We start from the raw sequence: 23,467 nt of genomic DNA on the forward strand, positions 1-23,467 counted from the left end.
AAGGAGCTAAAATGTTTTAGGTGTTAATGACATTAAAATCTTAAAAATCTTAGAACAGACTATATACCAAAATATGTGAAGGGCAGCTTCCCGGAGTCCCATGCTCTGTGAGCTGACGGAATCAAAGAGGAACTTCAAACCCTCAGGCCACTGGTTGTTGCCATCCTCATCTACAATACAAAGTCCAGGCATGAAGTGTGCAGCTCAAACTTCAAAACATTGTGTCTGGGTCAAAATGCATCTAGTGCAAATGCCCCCGTGCTATTAAGGATCCATTAAAGCAGCCCTCTAACCATAAAAACAGCACTGCAGGTTGAGAAGACAAATGTGCATTTAAAGGTTCATGCTGAGAAACCACTGCTTATCCTCAGACGACAGAGAGGCAGGACTTTCATTTGCTTAAGTATTTGCTAGTAAATCCAAGCACAAACACAGTTAGGCAGAGCCAAACTTGAAATCAAAGTAATTATCACTTTCAAATGGAGAGAGCACTGAGTCCCAGGGCCCACGGAGGGAGTTGACACAGTTGTTTGTTGCTGGCAGGGGCACTATACAGTCCCAGACTGGCCTTTGTCCTCTGTTAATACAGTCATGGGGACAGCATACACTGTACAGTGTAAGTGCTATGGGGTGCACTCAATGTTTACTTAACAAGACCAGATCTGGTGGTGCAGGTCTAAAATCCTAACTATTCAAGAGGTTAGGACGGGAAAACCACAAGTTCAAGGATAGTTTAAGGATAGTGGAATGTTTTGCCTAGCATGTATGACGCTGGACATTAGAAAGAGAACTGTGCTCTTGTTTCTTCCTTCCATTTGTGGTCCAAGGCATTAAATCCTAAGCCCAGAGCATCCTAGTAAGTACTACTCCTAACAACACAATACCAACCTAAGCACGACTACACGTATAGTAAGACGGGACATTCTACCGCACACACTAACTTTTCCCAGGGGGCTTCAGTTGTAGCTCAGTGGTAGAATGATTCTCCGACATGTACAAGGTTGTACTCCAAACTCAGGGGGGAAAAAACCTTAAAACATCGGCATAGCAACACATGCCTGGAATCCTAGCACCTAGAATGAGGGGGCAGTTAGCAAGTTTAAAGCAAGTCTGTGCTACATGAGACCCTAAATCACAAAAACAAAAAAGTCTACATTGGTACTTTGAAAAGAACTTGTTAAAGGCATTAGAATTAGATTTCATAAACATCTGTAATTTTTGGCTTTAAATGCAGAGTCTATAATCATACTCATTTTGGATAGAAGAGTTCTTTGGTATCTATACATATTGTAAAATATTACAGTTTGGGGCTGGAGAGATGGCTCAGTGGTTAAGAGCGTTGCCTGCTCTTCCAAAGGTCCTGAGTTCAATTCCCAGCAACCACATGGTGGCTCACAGCCATCTGTAAAGAGGTCTGGCGCCCTCTTCTGGTCTTCGGGCATGCACACAGAATATTGTATAATAAATAAATAAATATTTAAAAAAAAAAAAATAGGGGCAGGACTGGTGGGAAGCCTGCCTGGCCTGTACAGATCCTGTCTCAAGAGGTGAAAGGAAAGAAGAGAAAAAAGGGCCAGGCATGTTGGCACACACTTGTAACCCATTACGCAGAAGGGGCAGGGAACTGTGTATTATATGTCAATCTGAGCTACAGGGGAGTTCTAGAACAATTTAAGATTAATCAAGATCTTGTCTCAAAAAACACACGAACTAACAAACACAAGCAACAAATACACCTTCCCCCGACTGTGCACACCTATTAAATTCCTGGCCAACTCTGCAGCAATATCACAGACTTTCTTCCTCATGCTAGATTGTGTCTCCATCTGAATAATCATTAGCAGTTCACTCTTGATGGCAGTCTGGACATCTGATGGCAGAGCTGGATAGACTTCATCGAACGCCGAGGACAAAAGACGCCTTAGGAGAACAGCGGCCATTTGTCTAGCCTATAAATAGATAACACTGTTATTAACCTTATGTCTTACCAGAGAAAACATTTCCGACCCTCTGCCATGGACGGTCTCCCTGTCCCACTTTTACAGTTCATTTCAAGGCACATTTTAGTTTTTAGGAACATATGTAACTCTTTCTACAGTCACAATAGTCTACTAGAAACCCCAACACTTGATTGAGGGTTCAGTGCAATACCCTGCCTGGATACTCTTACTAAGAACTGTAATCCACCTGCCCAACCTGGCTTTGCTCTATAGCAGGGGCCTTTCCTACCCAACCTTCTGCTCAGTTTGGAGGACTCACATCACGTAAACTTCATTTAGTCTCTCGTAAAATATTATGAAATCCATATCTCTATGATTCTCTAGTGTGAGTAAACCCACAGGATTGCTGGTACTGAAAAGATGATTGACCTCATGTGTACGTTCTTAGTTTCACATTTAAAGTTTGTGGAGTGCTTTTTATTTAAGATGGCTTCTGTGGAATATTCCCTAAGTTTAGCAAACAAAAGCTGAGACAAATGCCACAATCAAGACATGGAGGCTAGTTCACAGCTACTGTCTGCTCCACAATCTTAGGTAGCTGTCTTGTTAACCAAGCTCCCCTGTGTAGAAGCACTAGCTGTCACCTTTTTTGTAGGAAGGGGAGGGGCTGTCTCATACCGTTTTTCTAAATGTAACAAACATCACCAGAAGCATTTATGGAGTGTTTTTCCAGAGAGGCCTCTGTGACCGCTGTGTAGGCTGGGGGTGGGCGAGTGGGGTGTGTGGGGAGGTGTGGGGGTGGGAGGGGTGGTGTGTGTGTGTGTGTGTGTGTGCCAATGAATACTTTCCAAGTAAGAGGAATCCAATACTATAAGGATATTACTTTATGATAAGAAACAATGAAAACTGGGTACTAACCACTCAAGAATAGCAAACTATAAGAGCCCAGTTAATAGCTCCATTTTACCACAGGGGAAATGCATTAAAATCCCAGTACATCTGGATCTTGTACTAAGAGTCCCTGCCTAGGCAGACACAGAAGACTGTCACAATTAAAGCTGGCCTTGGCGACAGTGGAGACTTTTTTTTTTTTAAAAAAAAAGAAGGTGGGCTGAGAAGAGATGGCTCAGTTGGCAAAGTGCTTGTAAAAAGCCAGGTATGTAACATATGCTTATAATCCCAGTACTGGGAAACAACCAGGAGAAAGTGACTGGCTTGCTTTGCTGACCAGGCAGTCTAGCCAAATCAGTAAGTTCCAGGTTCAGTGAGAGGTTCCATCTCAAAAGACAGTGAAATGAAATTGTGAAGAGACCTGAAGTCAGCCTGTGGCCTCCAAATGCACATGCACACACAGGAAGACATACACATTCTAAAGAGCCTTCAAATGCACATGCACACACAGGAAGACACACACATTCTAGAGCCTCCAAATACACATGCGCACACAGGAAGACACACGCATTCTAAAGAGCCTCCAAATACACATGCGCACACAGGAAGACACACACATTCTAAAGAGCCTCCAAATGCACATGTACACATACAGGATGACACACATTCTAAAGAGCCTCCAAATGCACATACTGCAAAGACAAGAACCCCAAATCAGCCCCTGGCCTCCAAACACACACACACACACACACACACACACACACACGGATCTGGGGCGTCTCTTTTTGGGTACCCTTCTCTTTTGTGCTTAAATCTACTCCAAAATGGTCCTTTTCTAAATGTGTGTGTATATCAACAGCCGGGTGTGGTGGCACACGCCTTTAATCCCAGCACTGGGGGGAAGGGGCGCAGAGGCAGGTGTCTGAGTTCGAGGTCAGCCTGGGCTACAAAGACCCTAAAACCTGTTCCCATGTTTCTCTTCAACACACGTTTCATCTAGAGATGGCCATATGCATACATTTTATAAATTTACTTTCAAAATATATGATTAACATTAAAATGCTATGTGAGGGGCTGGAGATGGCTCAGCAGTTAAAAGCACTTGCTGTTCTTGAGGAAAACCTGGTTCCATCCCTAGCACCCACATGCTGGTTGGTTCGCAGCAATCCATAGGCACATGTGAGGTGCACAAATATACACGTGTGCAACACACTCATGTACACAAAATAAATCTAAAAAACTTCCCCAAATGCTTTGTGAATAGAACTTTCTTCCTTTATTTGAGATAGTTCAGTGAAAGAAATCAATTTTTATAGCTACAGAAATTATTTGCTGTGTATGTAATGCCAAGCACTTAGAGACATGAGGATTATGAATTCTGCAGGTCAGCCTGAGATACACTGATCCCCATTTCAAATTGAAATAAAAATTTAAAAAAGTAATTATGCATAAAGCTACTAACTTTCATCTACCTTAAAAATATCTAGGTTGTAAAAAGGAAATTCTCATATTTAATAACAAATAGTTAAAATTCTCGTTAGGACTCTGACCATAACCTAATACTACCATTTACTTCATGAGAATTATTTTCAAACAAAATATTCAAGTGTTACCTCCTCAGCAGCTGTTGTATTTCTGATGGCTTGTAAGAGGAACGTGATCTTGGATTGGCCTGGGATATTCTCATAGGTTTCCTGCACGAGAGATAATGCAAGGTTGGAACATAATGTCAGAATCCAATGAGCAAGTCAGCGAGGAAATAAAGACTGGATGCGGACGGTCGACTGATGCTGAGCTTCTTGTGACGAGAGCGTTCTTTAGACAGGTGAGCAGGAGCTCTCCACTCACCTCTTCATTTTGTGTGTCTTCAAAATTTACATCTTCTGGTCAACAAAAACTGACATCCCACAATCATAAAAAAAAATTGTCAAGTCTGGATCTAGAAGGCAACTTAGAAGTTAGAGCACAGACTGCTTTTACAAAGGACCTGGGTTTGATTATCAGCATGTACACTGTGGGCCTCAACAGTCAAATCCAGTTCCAGGAGATCCAACATCCCCTTTTAGTCTCCATGGACACCAAGCATCCAGATAACTAAAAAACAAAAACAAAAACAAACCAACCCAAAAATCCAAAACTATCAACTATAGCTTGACCACAAAATAAGTGCTCTGCCCTCACTATAGGGAGCTACGTTGTCTTGTCAACACTGTTGACTATGGAGCGCTGGCGCCAATCAGTTACGACAACATCAAATCCATACCTTAGATACAGCAACAGAACAGGGAAAGCATCCAAATCCTTAGGGAAGGATTATTCTAATACCTTATTATATAATTAAAAACATCAAATAATTGTAGTCCAGAGAGAAACTTGCCCCCTCCCAACTCAACCAACACCAGGATTGTATCTGGATCTATTTAAAAAGGTTTTGTGAGTCCAGAACTCTTTCCTTTTCCTCTTAATAGTATCGGAACAAACTTGCTGGCAATTAAAAAGGCAGATGATGCCGGATGGTGGTGGCGCACACCTTTAATCCCAGCATTTGGGAGGCAGAGGCAGGTGGATCTCTGTGAGTTTGAGGCCAGCGTGGTCTACAAGAGCTAAAAGGCTCCAAAGCTAGAGAAACCCTGTCTCGAAATATCAAAAAGGTAGACAACATCAGTCAGAAGCAGTCAGCCCTGAGAACATACATACAAGTAACACAGAGACTGGGCAAGTCATATTAAGGAATATATATGCACATACACATATGCATGCAGGAACAATTTTTTTCTTTTACAGTCCCAAATGTGAAGGAGAAGCAGGAAAGGGTACATGGGTGGGTTTGGAGCGAGAAACATAATGATATTAAAATCCCAAACAATAAAAAAATAAGACAATTGCTAGACTAGATTACAAACAAGTCTTAACTTATGTTGGCAAGAATTCATGTGCAGAGCTCTGCCTGACAATGGGCCTCTTTCCCTGGAACCCTAGATCATGTAAGCATAACTGGAACACCTCACCTGGAAAAGCCTTTTTGTGATGACCTCTTCCTGCCTACTAGGGAGATTTTAAGTTCTTAGCAGTCTAAGTCTGGAGGAGACCTTGCTTACTGTCACTGGGTTTTAAACTCATGAAGGAGGACAACAAAGCCTACAGCGTGTCTCCCTTATGCACTTCTAAGGGCTTCCCAGCACCTGAGACACTGACAGACAAGGGATCACGTTCCACACCTTGAGTGACAAGATGAAGCAGAACGACAGAAAGCTCATCTTCCAAGGCAACCATCCTTTGAATCTGTCTGGTACCAAGAGCTCTGGGTTTCATTCTGGGGACTAGCCAACTCAAAGACCTCTGTTTATATAGGCTCACACCATCTTTAAAGTCCTTGACCATCTCAGTCTGAGGAAAAACAGACCTTTCCAAGGGAAGGTGGGCCTACCCACAGCCCCACTGTAATAAAATATGGATCTATTAATGCTGAAAACTATGCTCAAAGGTATGCACAACTGAGAAGCTGGGCTGAATTTATTTATACAAAAAAATGAGATAATTTATGTAAAAGATATTCACAAGGCTGATTACAAAAATGGATATGTATCTTGAAATTTTTCACTTAATTTTCACCAAAGCAACTAAAAATCCAGCAAAGCTGTCACTAAAGAAAGGTCTCATGGAGCTGGTTATGGTGGCTCATGCTTATAATTACAGCACTAGGGAGGCCAATTTGAAGGTAACACCGCCTGGAGTTCAAGGCCAGCCTGGGTTACAGGGTGAGACTCTAAAAAAGATGCCTAAAAAACAAAAATACAAATAGTAAGCAAGCGACAAAATATCCCACAAGCCCCACAGAACAGTAACAATGTAATAACCATCTCTTGATTCCTTGCACTTAGCACTCAGACCCACTGCAGAGGCTACCAACAATTAACAAGTAAATCTCCTTGCTCTGATAAGTTATTGAAAACAATTTCTCCCCTAGGCAATCATTCTTGAAAAGCCCAGCATAATTTGAGGATTTATCCAGGTGGGGATATCAATACCACTATGTCAGGTCTTACACAATATGAAGACCATTAGTCAAACAGTCACAGTTCCAGGATAAGTTCATGACAGGAAAATTCAGTATGAATGTCATGGAACTCGTGAAAGAGGGTCTGTCCATTGTATGTCCAACGGTAGGAAACATGTTACAGCCACTTCAGAGAAGTAGCAGAGTAAGGGCTTTGAGCAAAGGAACAAGCCGGGTCAGGCCTATCTTCTTAGCCCAGACCAAGATACACAAAGGCAGGCATTGAGTTTGCTCATTTTTTCTATCTCAAGTGTCCAGGACACTGAAATATAAGAACTATTCCTAGCATTACTCTGCCATGTCCAGTGTTCATTGCAGGCTTGGGGCAAATGAAATTTTGACCCTATGATTCCACCATATATACCTGTATATGGATGACATGATGTGTATACAACACATCAAGATATTTGGCTCCCCTCCCTGCTCACAATGGAGAGATGTTAAGTATCTCAGTCACTCCATAAATATTTATGGCAGTTCTGTGCATGAAAAAATGCAAGAGGGAAGGAACTTCTACTTTATAAACACCTTGGCTCCTTAATAATATATATTTTCCAATGTTACCCTTCTTCAACATAAATATTAATGATGAAGAGTATTAAGAATTAAAATTCACAGCTGGGTTGTGGTGACGCATGCCTTTAATCCCAGCACTTGGGAGGCAGAGGCAGGTGGATCCCTGAGTTCGAGACCAGCCTGGTCTACAAGAGCTAGTTCCAGGACAGGCTCCAAAGCTAAAGAGAAACCCTGTCTTAAAAAACCAACAACAACAATAAAAAAGATTAAAATTCATATACAATTAACAAATACATTATATGTCAGATAAAATGTTCAGTTATCAATACCATAGATGCCTTTGAATTGCTTATTATTTATTTAATTGCTTATTTGTGTTAATTATTGTATTCTGAGACATGCGGGAATTCAAAAATCTTTTTTCTTTTTTCTTTGAAATAGGGTCTCTATGTAGCCCTTGTTGGCAGGACTGGAACTCAACAGCCCAGGCTGGCCTTGAAAAGAGATCCAACTGCCTCAGACTCCCAGTCCTGGAATTAAAGGTGTATGCTATAACACCCGCTCAAAATCATTTCTTTAAATATGAGAAACATTGTCTGTAAAGTTGGAAAGACCTTGTAGATTTTGCACAAATGGAGAAACAGCCTAAAAGATGACAAGTCTTTCACAAAGCACAACAGTATGACTTTCACTGTACCTGACTTCATAGATGAGTAAAAGTGACCTCAACCAAGACTTCTTATATTTTTATTTTGGCTGAGTAAATTACAAATATATTCACAGAGCCCATGTCAATTTTTCAGCTGCAGCAAAACATTTCCATATTTGTCTTTATCAGACTTAGTATTCAATTTTGTTTAGGCTACCTATAAAAAGGTTTACTTCCCCAAGCAAAAGGGGGGAATTTTCCCTCCAATATTTGCTTTTCTAGAGAGCTATATTTACAACTTCGTAGACTATCTGGTATCAAGGAGCCCCCCAACCAGGATTTACTCTTTTGTCAAGCTAAGAAAAATTCTGTATCACAACACTTACTTTCTATGTAAGCTTGCTCTCAGATCTATTAAGCAAAAGCGCAGTATCTGAATGTTTCCTCTAGGAACAGACACGGACTGAGTACTCACAGTACTTATTTCCGATTGTTCTTTATGAGAAAATGTGCTGAGTGCTACTTACTGACTATCCCCTCAAGTGATGTAACAGATAAAGGATTTACAACAGGCACCAAATTGGAATTCAAGCTGAACCAGACACTGGTATTTAGTTCAATAGAAGAGAGATTCCCCACCAGGCTTGACAATGGAGACTTAGGCAACTGGAGGGAAGGGGCTGAATTAAACTAGCTTACTAATTACAATGCAGTTCTGCTCGGCAACACAGGGAAGTTTCTATTATAGGGTGGGATTAAGAACTTGCTTTGGTTTAAAAAAATTTCCTCGAGTTTGCAGAAAGTATCAAAATGTTCAGTATCATCATATCCCAAGTGCAAACTGTTGCAAGTAACACGTGTACGCTACTTCTAAATACCTATACCACCTTACAAATAAACCTTGCAAAGCATGCACAGACAAGTATGCGCGGACTTCTATGAGCAGTACTCTTTAAAGACACTAGAAGCATCAGTTACCCAGTCATAAGGAGATGCTGATATAAACAATGCACCTATCTATATAATGTAACGTCTTCGCGGTGACAATGTAAAATGAACCGAGTGGAAAATCCAAATTGCAGAATAATGTGTACTGTAAACCCACTCAGATAACACTGGTGTGCACACAAATGAATGCTTATTACATTCCCAAGGAAGACTCATGAAATAGTAACGTGGAGAATGGGTTAAAAACTGCGCTGTTTTCATTTCATGAATAAGGCAGGCATGGGAACGCATGTCCGCAATCCCAACACTCAAGAAGCATAACAACACTCAGGGGTACTGTCACAAGTTTGAGGGTCTGTGTAAACTACAGCCAGTCATCTCCATTAATTTTTTAAAAAAGACACAGTTTAAAGCTCCGTTTCATACTGAATTAAATTTCCAACACATTTCCTTACTAAACTACTAAGTGTGACTGGAATACCCTTTCTACTCAAAAGCAGAATTAACTTCAAAAGACAGCTCTCAACTTGAGATCGGTAAATATAAAAGACATGCCAACTTCACTAGCTCCACGTAAAATACATCTTCGTTGTGCAAAGGTATCCAAACACTTCAGTGAGTCTCCAAAAAACTTCAGGCACATGGTCGCAAAGAACACCACGTATCGACTTTCCTAGAAGTTACCTCACAAAAATCCCGGTCTCAAGATTAACAATGTATCACCCGTCTTCTATTGAACCAACAATCTGACTTACAAATGGGCTGACAATTGCATCAGAAATGAAACTCTCTAACAACTAAGACTGAGAACGGTATGGGTTCTATGAAAAGACACGGTACTGGCCCAGTTAGACGGCCACAGTCCCCAGTACATCCCATTTATAAACCCTAATCTCCAGAGATCAGACAAAATTCGAAGGAAGAGCAGAGCGAGGTGGTTAGCAAGAATCCCTTAAAGGCAACTTCCCACCAGCTTGGAGGCACCGGCTTGTTGCAGTTCGTTCTAGAAACCAGAAAGGGGCTTTAAGGGGAAGCCGCCGCCAGGCAGCGACAGGCAGGACGGACACACGCGGTTCCCAAGGCCGGGCTGTAGGAAGGTAGCACACGGGTGGGGGAAGCGGGCCCGGGCCGGGGATGCGGGGGTCTGGCCGCTCGGGTGGGCCAGGCGAGGAGAGCGGGAACAGGGTGCGGGGCTCGCCGGCGGCCGAGCGGGCGGGGCGGGCGCGTCAGGCGCGGCGGCACGTGTGCGCGGGGCGGCCGGGAGGCAACCGGCGCCGCCGCTGCACGGGCCGGAAGGGCCGGGGCCGGGCGGGAGCGGCGCACGTGGGCTGCGGGGCCACTGTCCGCCCAGCCGGGCCCGACCTGCGCCGCTCGGCCGACGAGCTCCGAGGGCCACCGGGCCGGGCCGGCCGAGGACGTGGTGGCGGTGGCGGGGGAGGAAGGATCGGCTCGCCGGGCGGCCGGGGCCGCCGATTGGCTTACCTCCGCCTGTTTCCGGACCACATTGTCGGGGCTGAGCAGGTTTCCCAGGAGCAGGTAGAACTGTTGCTGCTCCGCCGCGGCCGCCGCCATTGCGCTAGGCGTGAGAGAGAGAAGGAGGGAGCCGTGAGGCGCGCTGGCGGGCCGGCGGGAGGGTTGGGGGCGGGCCCAGCGCGGCGACCGGCACCAGCGGCGGCGCGGGGCTAAGGGGCCGGGCGGGCAGGGCGGGGCCGAGGGGGGGGCAAGGGGAGGCCGGGGCGGGGCCTCGCGCCCTCTCACCCCGCCGCGGCCGCCGGCGCCGGCGCCTCATTGGCTTGCGGCTCGGGGAGGGGCGTGTCCGAGACCGCCCCTCCCGGAGGGCCGCGCCGATTGGCCACGCACCCCGCGGTGTCGTCACTCCAGCGCGCGCCGGGAGGCGGGGCCGGCGGGTGTGTGCGGCGGCCGGCGGGGCGGCTGCGCGGCTTGGTTTGGGGGGGATTCTGGGGAGCCGCGGGGCGGGTGGGGCGGAGCCGGCCGGGCCAGGCCGCCTGCTAGGGCGTGAGGCTGGGCCTGGGAGGAGGGGCCAGCTCCTGAGCGCGGGAGATTTCGGCGCCGCCGCCGGGAGTCCCTTCCGCGCGTGGCCCGGGCTGGGGCCGCGCCCTCGGGGTTTGGAGCTCCTGGGTCCTCCCATCCCGATCGCCCCAGCAGCCGTTCCCTCCGGCCTCCAGCCTCTGCAGACCTCTCCGTCCGTCTGTCCCTACGATCTCCACCACCCCCGGGTTGTGACTCAGGCCGCCCCTTCCCGCCGCTGCCCGGTGACTCACGTCCCAGAGCTGCCCCGGAGAGGGACGGCTCATCCTGGGACTCTCCCGCCACACCCCTCCGCACACAGGCTCTCACGCGGCCCCCGCGACCAATCCCGGGGTTTGGGGCTTCTTGGCTCTCTAAGGTTGGGAGAAGTCGTGAGACATCCCCTAACTAACTGATCTTAGGGAGAGTTGATGCGGGGCCAGCATGGAGGGGCCCAGAGAGAGTCATCATCTCTCCGTCTACCTCCCCCAGCTTCTCTCTCCCTCCCTCAGTCTCTCTGTCTCTCTGTCTTCCACTCTCTCCTCTCTCCACTCCAATGCTTGGACACTAACCCCGGTCTGCCTTTCTAGCTGGAGCTGCCTAAGCCGGAGAGAGCAGAGCTCAAATCAAGACCACCATTCACAATCGCAAATGTTCATATCAAAATAAAAGAATCGACTCCCAGATTAATGTATGAAATGGCCTGATATTGGAAAAAAAGAAAAGAAAAGAAAAAGATTATCTCAAGTTGAAAACTAGTTCTACAAAATAGATGTGCTAGCTTCCTGTGGAGAAAGAACCCAATCAGGGTTGTGGAACTTTCTCCAGAAATCAGAGTCTGTTGTAGAAACCTTGGCTGGCTCTCACAGCTACAGGATTATTTCAGGGCTATTGCCCAGACTCTGCTGAGAACCTACTGTGTGTCCAAAGCATTGCCTAGGCCGAGGATGGCAGTGGGTGAAGAGAAATCCCGTCCTAAGGAACAGGTTTCCCAGCCTGTGGCCTGCAGGTAAGATGAACAAAAGGACACTACCTCCCCTAAGGAACAGGTTTTCACAGCACGTGGCCTGCGGGTAAGATCAGCAACTCATAGGATTTAACTTGAAGTTTTTATTTCTTGCTGGTGATTCTGCTCTTGGAAAATCTTAAATATTTTCTCTTAGGTGATTTTAAAGATTGCATCACCCCGACCCAGGGCTTGCAGATTCTGGCCAGAGGCCCCGGGATCCACTTGGAAGTGTGAGAGCCAGCCACGAAGTTTACAATGGAATTTGGCTGATTTCTGGGGAAAGATTGCCCCTCTGGTTTTAGCTGCCATGCTGGCAGAGTTCTTTCTCCACAGGAGGCCAGCACAACTGTTTTGTAGAATTGGTTTTCTCAGAATTCATTCTTTGGCCACATTATTTTTTCAAGGTCAGACCATTTCTTAACATTAATTTGGAGTCAATTTATTTTGATATACACATTTATGTGTGTGAATAGTGGATTTGATTCTGAGTAGACGTCTTCCTCATTCAAAGTTCTTAAATTTGAGAAAATTACATACTGATTTTTTAATTAACTAGGGTAACAATGAAATAAAAATTTTGTAGAGGCTTGCTCAGGCTATGCCTGATTTCAAGTTTTTGCTTAGTACCTGCTATAAATATATTATAGATACTTATTACATAATACAATGTATTTAATTATATACAATATAAAATATATTTAGCTTGTATATTTTAAATATAGATATATATTTAAATGGCAGTCTATCCATTGCACATACGCAGGGATTGGGGATATAAATCAGTTGGTAGCATGCTTGCCTAGCATGCATGAGGCCCTGGGCTTGACAACACTGCTTTAAAGGAAGTCTGAAGATTCATACCTGTAATCCCAGCACTCCGGATGTGGAGGCAGGAGGATCATCCTTGGCTACAGAGAGAGATGAGGGCAGGCCTGGTCTACATAAGGCTTTGACAAAACCAACCAACCAAACAAATATGCAATAGATACCCGGTGTAAGTTTGTATGCCAAGAGATCTATGCTAGGAGTGGTAGTTGTGTTATCTGTTTTAGTTTTGTTTGTTGCGGCAGGGTCGAATTGTGTAGTTCTGGCTGGGCCAGAATTACAGAGATCAGACTGTCTGTCTCCCAGTCCTGGGATTACAGGTGTTTGCCTGTTGGTAACACCAAAGGCATCAGGTTCAAAAGAAGATGTGCCTTCAGTTTAAAATGCGGAATGTGCCGGTTGTGGTGGCACGTGCCCGTAGGATTTGCTGAAGGAGAGGAGGCAGGAGGATCTCTGTGAGTCAAGGCCAGCCTGGTCTACAGAAGGAGTTCCAGGACAGGCTCCAAAGCCACAGAGAAACCTTGTGTCAAAAACAAAAAACAACAACAAAAAAGAGCAAAATACACATGAAAATTTAAAGGCAATAGGACATTAATAACATTTTATATTGATAACATGTACAAATAATATATTGGGTTAAAGACTATTAATCGGATTTACAAAGTATATTACACATATTGATCATTTCAGCTGTTTCTCTTACTAAAGTGTGACTGGTTAGGAACTCAAATAATATGTGGTTTGCATTTTTGGCTTATGTTCTACTTCTATTGAATGGTGCCCTGCGAGAGAATAAAATAAGTAAAAAACAAAGCTGCCTTTTGTATTTTTTCATTTAGATGAACTAAAGGACTTGAATAAATCAGTTACTTACAGTGTTTTCTGCTGCTCCCAGTTTTTCGACTTGATTCTCAGGGATTTGGAGACATGGCACAGCACTTTCTGAGCGGTGTTCCTTGCTTAGGAATTTTCTTTCCCTGCTGGTTTGACAGAAACAGAATTGGGGACCTTTAGAAGACAGTTGGCTCAGGTCAAATCTGATCTTGTAGAATAAAAGCTCACGACTGAACATGGGGCCTGGTGGTGCATACATTAGTCCCAGCACTAGGGATGACCTGAGTTTGAACCCCAGGACCTACATGAGAAAAAAAAAAAAAAAAAAACCTGACTCCCGGGCTGGAGAGATGACTCAGAGGTTAAGAGTATTGCCTGCTCTTCCAAAGGTCCTGAGTTCAATTCCCAGCAACCACATGGTGGCTCACAACCATCTGTAATAAGGTCTGGTGCCCTCTTCTGGCCTGCAGGCATACACACAGATAGAATATTGTATACATAACAAATGAATAAATAAATAAAAAAAAAACCTGACTCCCCCAAGATGTCTGTAGACACAAGATGTCTGTGTACACACAGATACACACACAGAGAGAGTTTAAAAAAGTTAAAACAAGTACTGGTCAAGAGCTAAAGAAAAATAGAGTTTTCTGGATGGTGACTTCATTTAAATGTGGCAAATGGATTTAAATAGTGTCCCTTTGCTGCATTTTAAACATGAAATAAAAATAGACGTAACAGAAGGATTTCATTTTAAGATTAATGTTTTTACTTAGAACACGAACATGTTGAATGTAAAAACATGGAAAAAGACACATCATATAAACAGTTTCCACGAGAAGGCTGACAGAATGGCCCTGCAGCACACAAAGGCATCTCCAGGACAAGAGGAGTCTGGAGAGCTGGGGGCAGTGGGCACCTGCAGCCTGGAGACCTTGAGTTTCAGGTCAGCCGGGGCTCTACTTCAAAAGGCCAAATGAGTTCAATCCTTGGAACCCACGTGAAGGCAGGAGAGAACCAACTTTCCATAGAGTTGTACTCTCGGCCTGGCAGTGGTGGTGCACGCCTTTAATCCCAGCACTCGGGAGGCAGAGGCAGGCGGATCTCTGTGAGTTCTAGGCCAGCCTGGTCTACAAGAGCTAATGCCAGGACAGGCTCCAAAGCTACAGAGAAACCCTGTCTCAAAAAACTAAATAAATAAATAAATAAATAAATAAATAAATAAATAAATAAATAAATAAATAAATAAAAACTCTGTGTATGTGGCACACTTACACCTACATACATACATAATCACACATTTTTTTAACCGTGAGGAGTTAGTCCACCCACTGAGACAGTGTGCCTGTTCTAATGGGAGCTCATCGAATCCAGCTGGACCGGGACTGAATGAGCATGGGATCAAACTGGACTTTCTGAATGTGGCTGAAAATGGGGGCTGACTGAGAAGCCATTGATAAAGGCATTGGGACTTGTTTCTGCTGCACTTACTGGCTTTTTGGGTCCCTAGTCTATTTGGAGGCAAAGCTTCCTAGGCTGGGATGAGGGGGGGCGGGGCTTAAACTTCCCACAGGGCAGGTTTCCATGCCCTCTCTTATGGAGGGAGGAGGAGGGTGGAGGGAGAGTGGGGGAGCCAGAGGAGAATAAGAGGAGGCGAGGAAGTGTAAATTTTTGAATGGAAAAATAAAGAATAAATAAATAAATAAAATGTCATGTGTGAAGGGTTATTTCGATTACAATGAGAAAGATACAGGTTAAAGTTTTATGTTAATATATATATAAAAGAAACAATGCACACATATCTGTATGGAGCAGGTAAAGGATCCATGTGTGGAAGTCAGAGGACAAGCAAGTTGGCTCGCTCCTTCCACCTTGTGCGTCTCAGGGATTGAACTCGGATTGATCTGCTCCCGCGGCAAGTGAGTGCCTTTCCTGGCTGGTCTATTTCGGCAGCCACGACACAGAAGTTTTCAACATACATAAGCATTAAGACCCAAATAAATACACAAAGTAAAACTTGACCCACTGAAAAAAGACAATTCAGTGAGAGCAGTTTGGGACTTTAGATCCCACTTGCAGCAACTGACAGGTTAACGGGCCGGGCATATAGCGAAAAGACAGAGTGGAGACGAGACGCCCTGCAAACCCAGGGCCTCTACTAGATTTGCACAGGACATGCCACCCAGTAACAGCTATGGACACACATTTTCCTCCAGGGCATGTACGGCATGGTCCAGAGCGGATCCTATTTTTAAAAGGTTGGAATCGTAAAACACCTGTTCTCTGACCACAACAGACTGAGATTAGATACAAGAAATCAGAGAGCTTGACATATATGTGGAGATTCACCAGTACAACCCTCAGGGGCAGCTATATGAACCAAGTCACAAGAGGAATTAGACAAGATCAAAGAATAATGGTAAAACCTTCAGACAGCAACACTTACAGAGTGCCCTGACCGCGCTCACAGGGAAATCAGAGCTGTAAACACCGACGTGGGAAAAGGTGCAAGATGCCAGGAGGAATGGTCCCTTCCAGGAACCCCAGCACTTGGGAGGCCAGGCTCCCGATTCTCCTGCTGCCATCTCCCCAGTGCTGGAATAACAGGACTGTGCCATCATGCCTAGCTCCCGAGTTTTGGCAAAGGTCCTGTGATGGTTAGTGTTTATTTTGTTTTGTTTTGTTTTCAAGTTGGCTACTTTGCGGTACCCAGTTGTCTGGTAAAACGCAAGGCCACTGCTGTGAAGGGTTATAAGGAATGTGATTTAACATTTGTCATTAACCAACAGATTACCCTCCGTGAGGTGTCTTCATTTTCATCAATTATCTGAGTCCCTGATAAGAACCATCAGATGAACCCACATCCCAGGAGTGGGTGAGCTTTAGGCTCATTCTACAAAGCGACATCAGACACAAATTCTCAGATAGTCTAGGGGATGTGTAGAATGCACGGTTGCCGTGTGCCTGAGGGCGGGACGGAGGAGAAGAGGTGAGGGAGTAGGGTACTACTGACACTTATGTAAGCTTCTTTTAGGGGTGCCATAGTTACCTCAAATGTCTACTTACGGGCACAGCCCATAACCACCAGGGAAGAGCGAGCTGCCATTGAGGAGCTGCCTGGGTCAGACAGCCTGCAGGCAAGTCTGTGGGGCGTTTTCTTGGCTGTCGATTGGTGTGGGAGAGCCCAGCCAGTGGTGGGAAGGTTGAAGCCAGTGGAGCAAGCCTTCAAGCAGCCACTCCCCTTTGGTTTCTGCTTCAAGGCCCTGCCTCGTTCATACCTTGGTCCCCCTCTTATGATAGACCATAATTTAGGAAGAACAGTAAACTCTTTCCAAGTTCCTTTTGGTCATGGTTATTCTGAGTAACAGAAAGCAATCTAGGACCGGGGTGACAAAGAGGTTCATGAAGACAACAGTGGTCACGGATGTACAATTCTGAATATCCTAAACTAGCAGCTATAAACTTTAAAAGGTTGAACTTGGGCTGGGGAGATGGTTCAGACCATAAAGGTGCTTGCCAGAAACTCTAACAACCTGAGTTTGATCCCATGGCCTATGTGGTGGAAAGGGAGAACTGACTCCCAAAAATTGTCCCCTGACATCCACGGGCACTGAGTCACGTGAGCACCGACATATATGTGCAAACTCATACCCATGCAATAAATAACTAAACTTTTAAAGTTTAGTTTAAACTAACTAAAGACTGGTGGTACACACAGAGGGACACGTTAGTCCCAGCTCTCTGGAGGCAGAGGCAGGCTGATCTCTATGAGCTTGTGACCAGTCAGGTCTACCAGGGCTAACCAAGGCCCACAGTGAGACCCTGTCTCAAAAAAGCAAAAACAAATCTCACCCCCAAAAAACCCAAAGCAAAAAATAAATAAAAAAGGTTCATTTTTATGACACGCGATCATATTCCAATAATTATTTTAAAATACATTACAACTCTGAAGGCGATTGATCTTGACCTCAATTACTGAATCTTTTCCCATCATTTATCTGTATTTTTTTACTTGTGTTCAGAATGTATGGATGACAGCATTCGTGATTCTCAAACCTCTGAACATTCCTATGCCAGCGTTTGGGGAGAGAAAGGACAGAGTGACTCCAGCAGGACTCAGCCTTCTTTGTTATTCACAGAAAACCTCACCATCGGATGGATGCTTGGAAACCCTCACCGTCTGATGGATACTTGGATACCCTCACCATTGGATGGATGCTCGGATACCCTCACCGTCTGATGATTGCTCAGATACCCTCACCATCGAATGGAGGCTCGGATAACCTCACCATGGGGTGGATGCTCGGTACCCTCACCATCGAATGGATGCTTAGATAACCTCACCATGGGGTGGATGCTCGGATATGCTTAGTCCTGAGCCCTGCAATGGCACACCCAGGGAGCAGTACCTGTGTGACATCATATCTCACTCTCCTGGCTACTGCAGGATAGACTTTTAGCAGCCTCAGGGCCTTTCTGTCCTTTTTTACTCCCTTCTGTCCACTCTTCTGTCCACCCTATGCACTTTGTACCATATTTAACTACATTAGTATTTAATGAACATCCTTGAAATTTGTGTATGGGATATTGGATGGGCCCCGTTGCTATGCTGGGGAGGTTGAAGACAGAGTTCCCTTCCTCTCCCTCCATTTCTTTTTCTTTCTGAGGAGGTCTTATTACAGAAATCAGGTTGGCCACACAATTACAATCTGCCTCCACCCTCTTAGTGGTAGGATCACAGGCGTACCCTACCACACCCTCGGGTTTACGGTCTTTTGAAGGGAATGAAACAATGGACAAATGAACTAAGAAGATAATTTCCCACTGTGATAACTGAAGGACAGGGTCAAGACTGATTGGAGGGGGAGTGGCTACGTTAAGGTCACGGTCTTTGAGAGATGTTATGCTGAGAAGGAAGAAAAATGAGAAGGGATGGAGGTGTGGAGAAAAGAGCCCAAAGCTGTAAGGTGAAAATGATTCATGTATATTGTATTGTAGAAAGGAGAAAAGCATACAGCCAGGATGAAGCAAGGCGGGTGGGGGTGGGTTGGGAGGCACCTATGCGCCTGGCCGCAACCCAGGCATTGTCTTGCTCTAAGGAAAACCACTGGACCGAGGCAGTGTGCAGGCTGACATTTGTAATCCCAAGACTCAGGAGGTGGAAAGCAAGAGACCCGTAGTTCAAGGCCAACTTCAGCTACATTCCTCCAGGTGGGGGATAGACAGGACCTCTCCCAAAGGGCCAAAACAAAGCCACAGAGCTCTAAGGAAGGAAAGTCAAGGCGCTGGGGGCTTTGGGAGGCCATTGCTACGTGGTGTGGTCTACTAGGCGGCAGTCAACAGCAGTGCTCAGAATGGTGAATTTTAGCTAGTTTCTTGTTTGCTTTTTAATCTCAGCTGAGCATGGTAGCACACCTTCGATCTCAGCACTCAGGTAGCAGAGGCCGGCGGATTTCTGTGAGTTTGAGGCCAGCCTGGTCTACAAGAGCTAGTTCCGGGACAGGCTCCAAAGCCACAGAGAAACAAAAAGCAAAAAAAAAAAAAAAACCCAAAAACAAAAACCCACCAAAACAAAGAAAATAAAGCTGGACACAAATTCATTTTTTTTGTGATCTTAAATATGATTTGAGGATCCTCTATAAACAATTAAGCAAACAAATAAAAAACACAATAAATACACAAATAAAAAATACAAAATGTAATAGAAAGCCCCAACTGGATAGGTCCTGAGCCAGGGAGAGGCCCTAAAGAAGATTCATGGGATTCACGTTAAATCTTCCTCTGGTTAAGTTTGGGGCTTGGGGTTTGATGGCATTAAATAAATAAGAAGAAGATGTATGTGGGGTTTGTGTGTTTGTGTGTGTGTGTGTTACGTGCATACATGTGCCAGTATGTGCAATGTGCACGTGGAGGCCGGAGGATGACCTCCAATGTCCACTGCCTTTGCCCTGAGATCAGATCTCTTGAACCAGAACAGAAACTTTCTGGCTCACCTGGCCACCAAGCTCTCAGCAGCTGCCCATCTCTGCCCCCCAACATTCAAATTACAGACCACACAGTCATGTCTGGCTCTTTATATGGGTGCTAGTGATTTGAACTCAGGTCTGTATATGTTAAGAATGAGAGTTTTAGCCTGTGAGCACCCTGACCTCAAATTCTCTGTGTAGCTAAGGATGATCTTGACCTGTGATCCTTCTGCCGCCACCTCCCAAGTGTTGGGATTATATAGGTGAGCTCCACCATGCCTGGATTTCTCTCCATTTGTGATCGCAAGCATTTCTTTAGTACTTAGAACTCACTAATGATTGGGAAAACCTTTGTATGGGCAAGCAGATGCAAGAGTCATTCCATTATCTTTGACAAAGTTTTTTATCTTTTTCTTACATATCAAGAGAGGTATTTTCCTTTAAAGTGTTTTTTAATATTTATTATTGTGTGTGCACTTGTGTATGATGTATGTATGTGGGAACATGTTTCCTGGCAATACGAGGTTAGAGGACAACTCTACGGAGTGGGTTCTCTCCTTCCACCATTACAAGGTGGCTCCAGTTCTTTTTAACTGTGAGCTCTCCTGACATCTAATCTGCTTCACCCCTTCCTGAGCAATGTGGAGTTAAAGCCTCACCTGAAGAACGAGATCAAAATAGGACCGAAAATATTCGACATGCTGACACCTCCCGTTTTAATCTAAGCATCTGCATAGTTCTTGTTCACATGGACACCCCTTGTTTTAATCTTAAGCATTCACATTCTTTCCTTCATGCTCACGATTTTATTTGAGCATTCAGAGAATGGCCCCCGCCCTTTTGAAGAATGTGTGCAGGGTGTAGGGAAAGTAAGAGTGTGTTTTCAGGTCCCTGTGCCTTGTAAAATCAGAAGTGGAGCTTGGGGGTAACCACAATGACATGTTGGGGAACACACTGGGAAAAGTAGGCAGAAAGTGAAAATGTACTTTTAAACATTGGGTGGGTGCTTAGGAGAACTTTTGAAAAAATTTTTACTGTGTGTATATGTGTGCATGTGTGTGTGTCGGTGTGTGTGTGCGTGTAAGTTCCAGACACAGAGCAGAACATGGCGAGTGCTTCGTGCACGGAGCCACCCTCCTGTCCTCTATAGCTTTTAGCATCCTTAGCGATGAAGTACTTCCTCCTCTGTGGCAAGGACAGGAGAAGAACTGGGCCTCAGGGTCAGGGGTCCCTGCTCCCGTTTCACTGTCAGCGTAACTGCCTGTGATTTTGGTTCTCATGGCTGCCCTCATCTGTGTTTCGTTAGGGTTAGACCAGGTCCCTGGGGTGTCTTCCTGCATTAGAGCATTGCCAAGTCAGCCATCCATTGTGCTGTAACAGAGCGTCCTCCAGAGCAGCCAGCTCCTCAGAGCTGTTTGCCCTGGGGCTTTCAGACCCGTGTCCCTACATCTTCCCCCATTTTTTAGAGGGGGTCTTTCTCTATCGTCCGCTGTCATTTGTGGTAACTGCTAACAAAAATGGCAGTAGTTTTAGTTGGTCAGCTACATGCTGTATGGTTTTCTGTGTGTTCTAAAAGCCAGGAAGTCAAGGATCATAGGTGCTATGTGGACTTCTAGAGAACAGAGCACATTTCCTGAAAAGGGGCACTCATTATTATTTGGCCGCTTATATTTATTCTCTCTCTCTCTCTCTCTCTCTCTCTCTCTCTCTCTCTCTCTCTCTCTCATCTATTTGAGATAGGGTTTCATGTAGGCTGGCCTTGGACTTACATAGCTCTAACAAACTGAATGTTTGTTAGAGGGAAGAGGGGATTTCTTGAGACAAGGTCTTGCTCTATACCCCTGACTGGTTTGGGATTCAACACATAGACCAGGTTGGCCTCGAATCCAGAGCGGATCCTACCTTTGCTTCCCTAATGGGGTAACAGGCATGAGCTGTCACATCTAGTTTTATGGATTTTATTCGATGCTGGAGACTGAGCTCAAGGCTCCAAGCCTGCCAGACTAGGACTCTACCCACAGAGCCAACCTGCCAGCCCCACCAACTTTCCATCTTATAACTGTGCCCTGGTGCTCTCTTCTCTCTAGACACAGAACATCCCGCTCCAAAGCCGTCTCTCCCGCCAGTGCCACCCACCGTTCATACGCAGGTGGTGATGGAACAGTTTAGGGAGCTCCATAGAGTGGAGGCGTTGGTCTAGTCTCTGGTCATGTTCTTTGCAAGGTGACACTGGTTTTACCCTGGTGAGGACACTCAGTTCTCTAGGAAGAGGCTGAGTAGGTGGTTCATTATGTAAGCCGTTTTGGCTACCGAATGTCTGATGGCGTTTCCCCACAATGAAGCTGAAACATTTCCCCTCATTTACTCAACAGACAAATATGTTCACTCCTGAAAGGGCGCAACCATAGTGTCTGGGAGCCCAAAGCAGGGGCTCCAGAGACCTCAAACAGAATGTGGTGAGGTGCTTGAAAAGTCATCCCGCTGACAGCCAGTCTGCCTTGGCGTACCTCTTTCCTACTGGAATGGGGGGGGGGGGAGTGCAGGATTCCTGGTGGCTTTCATTTAAATTACTGGGTAAATATGAAGTGAAGAAATAAAAAAATGAATATCAGAATTGTAAAGGAAACTAGGTCTTTCTGTCACTTAGGAGATAGAGTGGGCCAGAGAGAAGCCCGATGGACCTAAGGATGACTTACGTGGGTGTTGCAAAGATCCCGGTCAGGAAAAGTGGCTGTGCTCATACATGGGCCCTGGTAAGGTTTCTCCCTGGAACCACCTGTGCAAGACAAAAAAAAACTCATGTCTTATGGTTCCAGATGTGACACACTGCGGGTCGTGAGGCCAACACTGCTTTAATCAATCAGTCAAGTCCATAGACACAGTGGGCACCTCTTCTTCAATCTTTCTTCCTTGGTTTCTGTCCCCTAAACTTTCAAATTCACTTCCTCTGACATCCCCTCCCCCAGCATCCAGGGGGTTCCCCAACCCCGGGGGACAGGAGAGTCGAAGGCGCCCCCTAGACCTCAGCCAGGAATACCTCCCCTCTGTGAAGCCCTGCGGTCTTCTCTGTCTGCAGGGAGCTTGAGGGCTACTTACAGTAGTCAGGGCTGTTTTCGGCACTGGGCTTGCTTCAGTCCTAGGATGGCACTAACCCCACAGTTCTGACCTCACAGCTCAGAGAGGTCACCATGGAGACGTGAGGTTGCTATTGTGACCTCCTGCCTGTTAGCCACCAGTGGCCATTTGGGTTGGCCCACCCACCAGCTGCAGGGGCCTGGACTTTAAATTTGGATAATACAGAACAAGTATACGTGAACCCATAAAAGGGAAAGTAAGCTACTGGCCTTGGAGAAGAAAACTCAAGGAGTCAAGGGGCATCGGGATGGGGCACAAATATACCACTACCTTCATCTGTGAGCCGTGTGAGGAGTCTCGTTATCCGTGGATTTCAATGCTCCTTTTTCTTCTGTTCTAAGCACCATCAATCTCACAAACATACATAAAATTAGGTGGAAGCAATGGGAAATTCCATATTAAGTCAGGCTGACACTTGGTTTTGTAATAAAATTCTTACATGACATACGCACTTCAGTTGGGTTGTATATTTTCCTTAATGCCCACTCGGCTACAGTTATTGCCTTTCTATTCTCTTTATTAACTCAGAATTAAACAGTACGTTGTCAGCTTTAACACTAAAGTCTAAGGAGACTGCCAGATCCTTTCTGTGAGTTTCTGCTTTTTCTTAGTAAGGCACATGCCCCAAAGGGACTCCCCAAAACTTCTCAGCACCCATTCCTTGGTCCC

The 23,467-nt window shown here is 45.3% G+C and overlaps 1 protein-coding gene across 2 annotated transcripts in view; it reads right to left on the reverse strand.

The window, feature by feature from the left end:
• Positions 1–22,439, reverse strand: part of Ipo5 (importin 5) — a 47,534-nt gene extending 25,095 nt beyond the window's left edge. The window contains exons 1-6 of one of the 2 annotated variants that reach the window (XM_050150374.1): positions 22,360–22,439; positions 13,738–13,843; positions 10,484–10,577; positions 4,445–4,525; positions 1,757–1,949; positions 68–170 (exon numbers count right to left, since the gene is read on the reverse strand). In XM_050150374.1, the coding sequence (XP_050006331.1) occupies positions 68–170; positions 1,757–1,949; positions 4,445–4,525; positions 10,484–10,573 (467 nt within the window). In that variant the 5' untranslated portion in view covers positions 10,574–10,577; positions 13,738–13,843; positions 22,360–22,439. Of the gene's footprint in view, positions 1–67; positions 171–1,756; positions 1,950–4,444; positions 4,526–10,483; positions 10,693–13,737; positions 13,844–22,359 lie in introns of those variants that run through there. The other variant, XM_050150372.1, reaches the window with a different exon arrangement.
• Positions 22,440–23,467: the final 1,028 nt, after the last annotated feature.

This window comes from Alexandromys fortis, unplaced genomic scaffold (genome assembly GCF_014885135.2).
Source record: "Alexandromys fortis isolate MF-2015 unplaced genomic scaffold, M_Fortis_MF-2015_v1.1 scaffold_66, whole genome shotgun sequence".
Classification (NCBI taxonomy): Eukaryota; Metazoa; Chordata; class Mammalia; order Rodentia; family Cricetidae; genus Alexandromys; species Alexandromys fortis.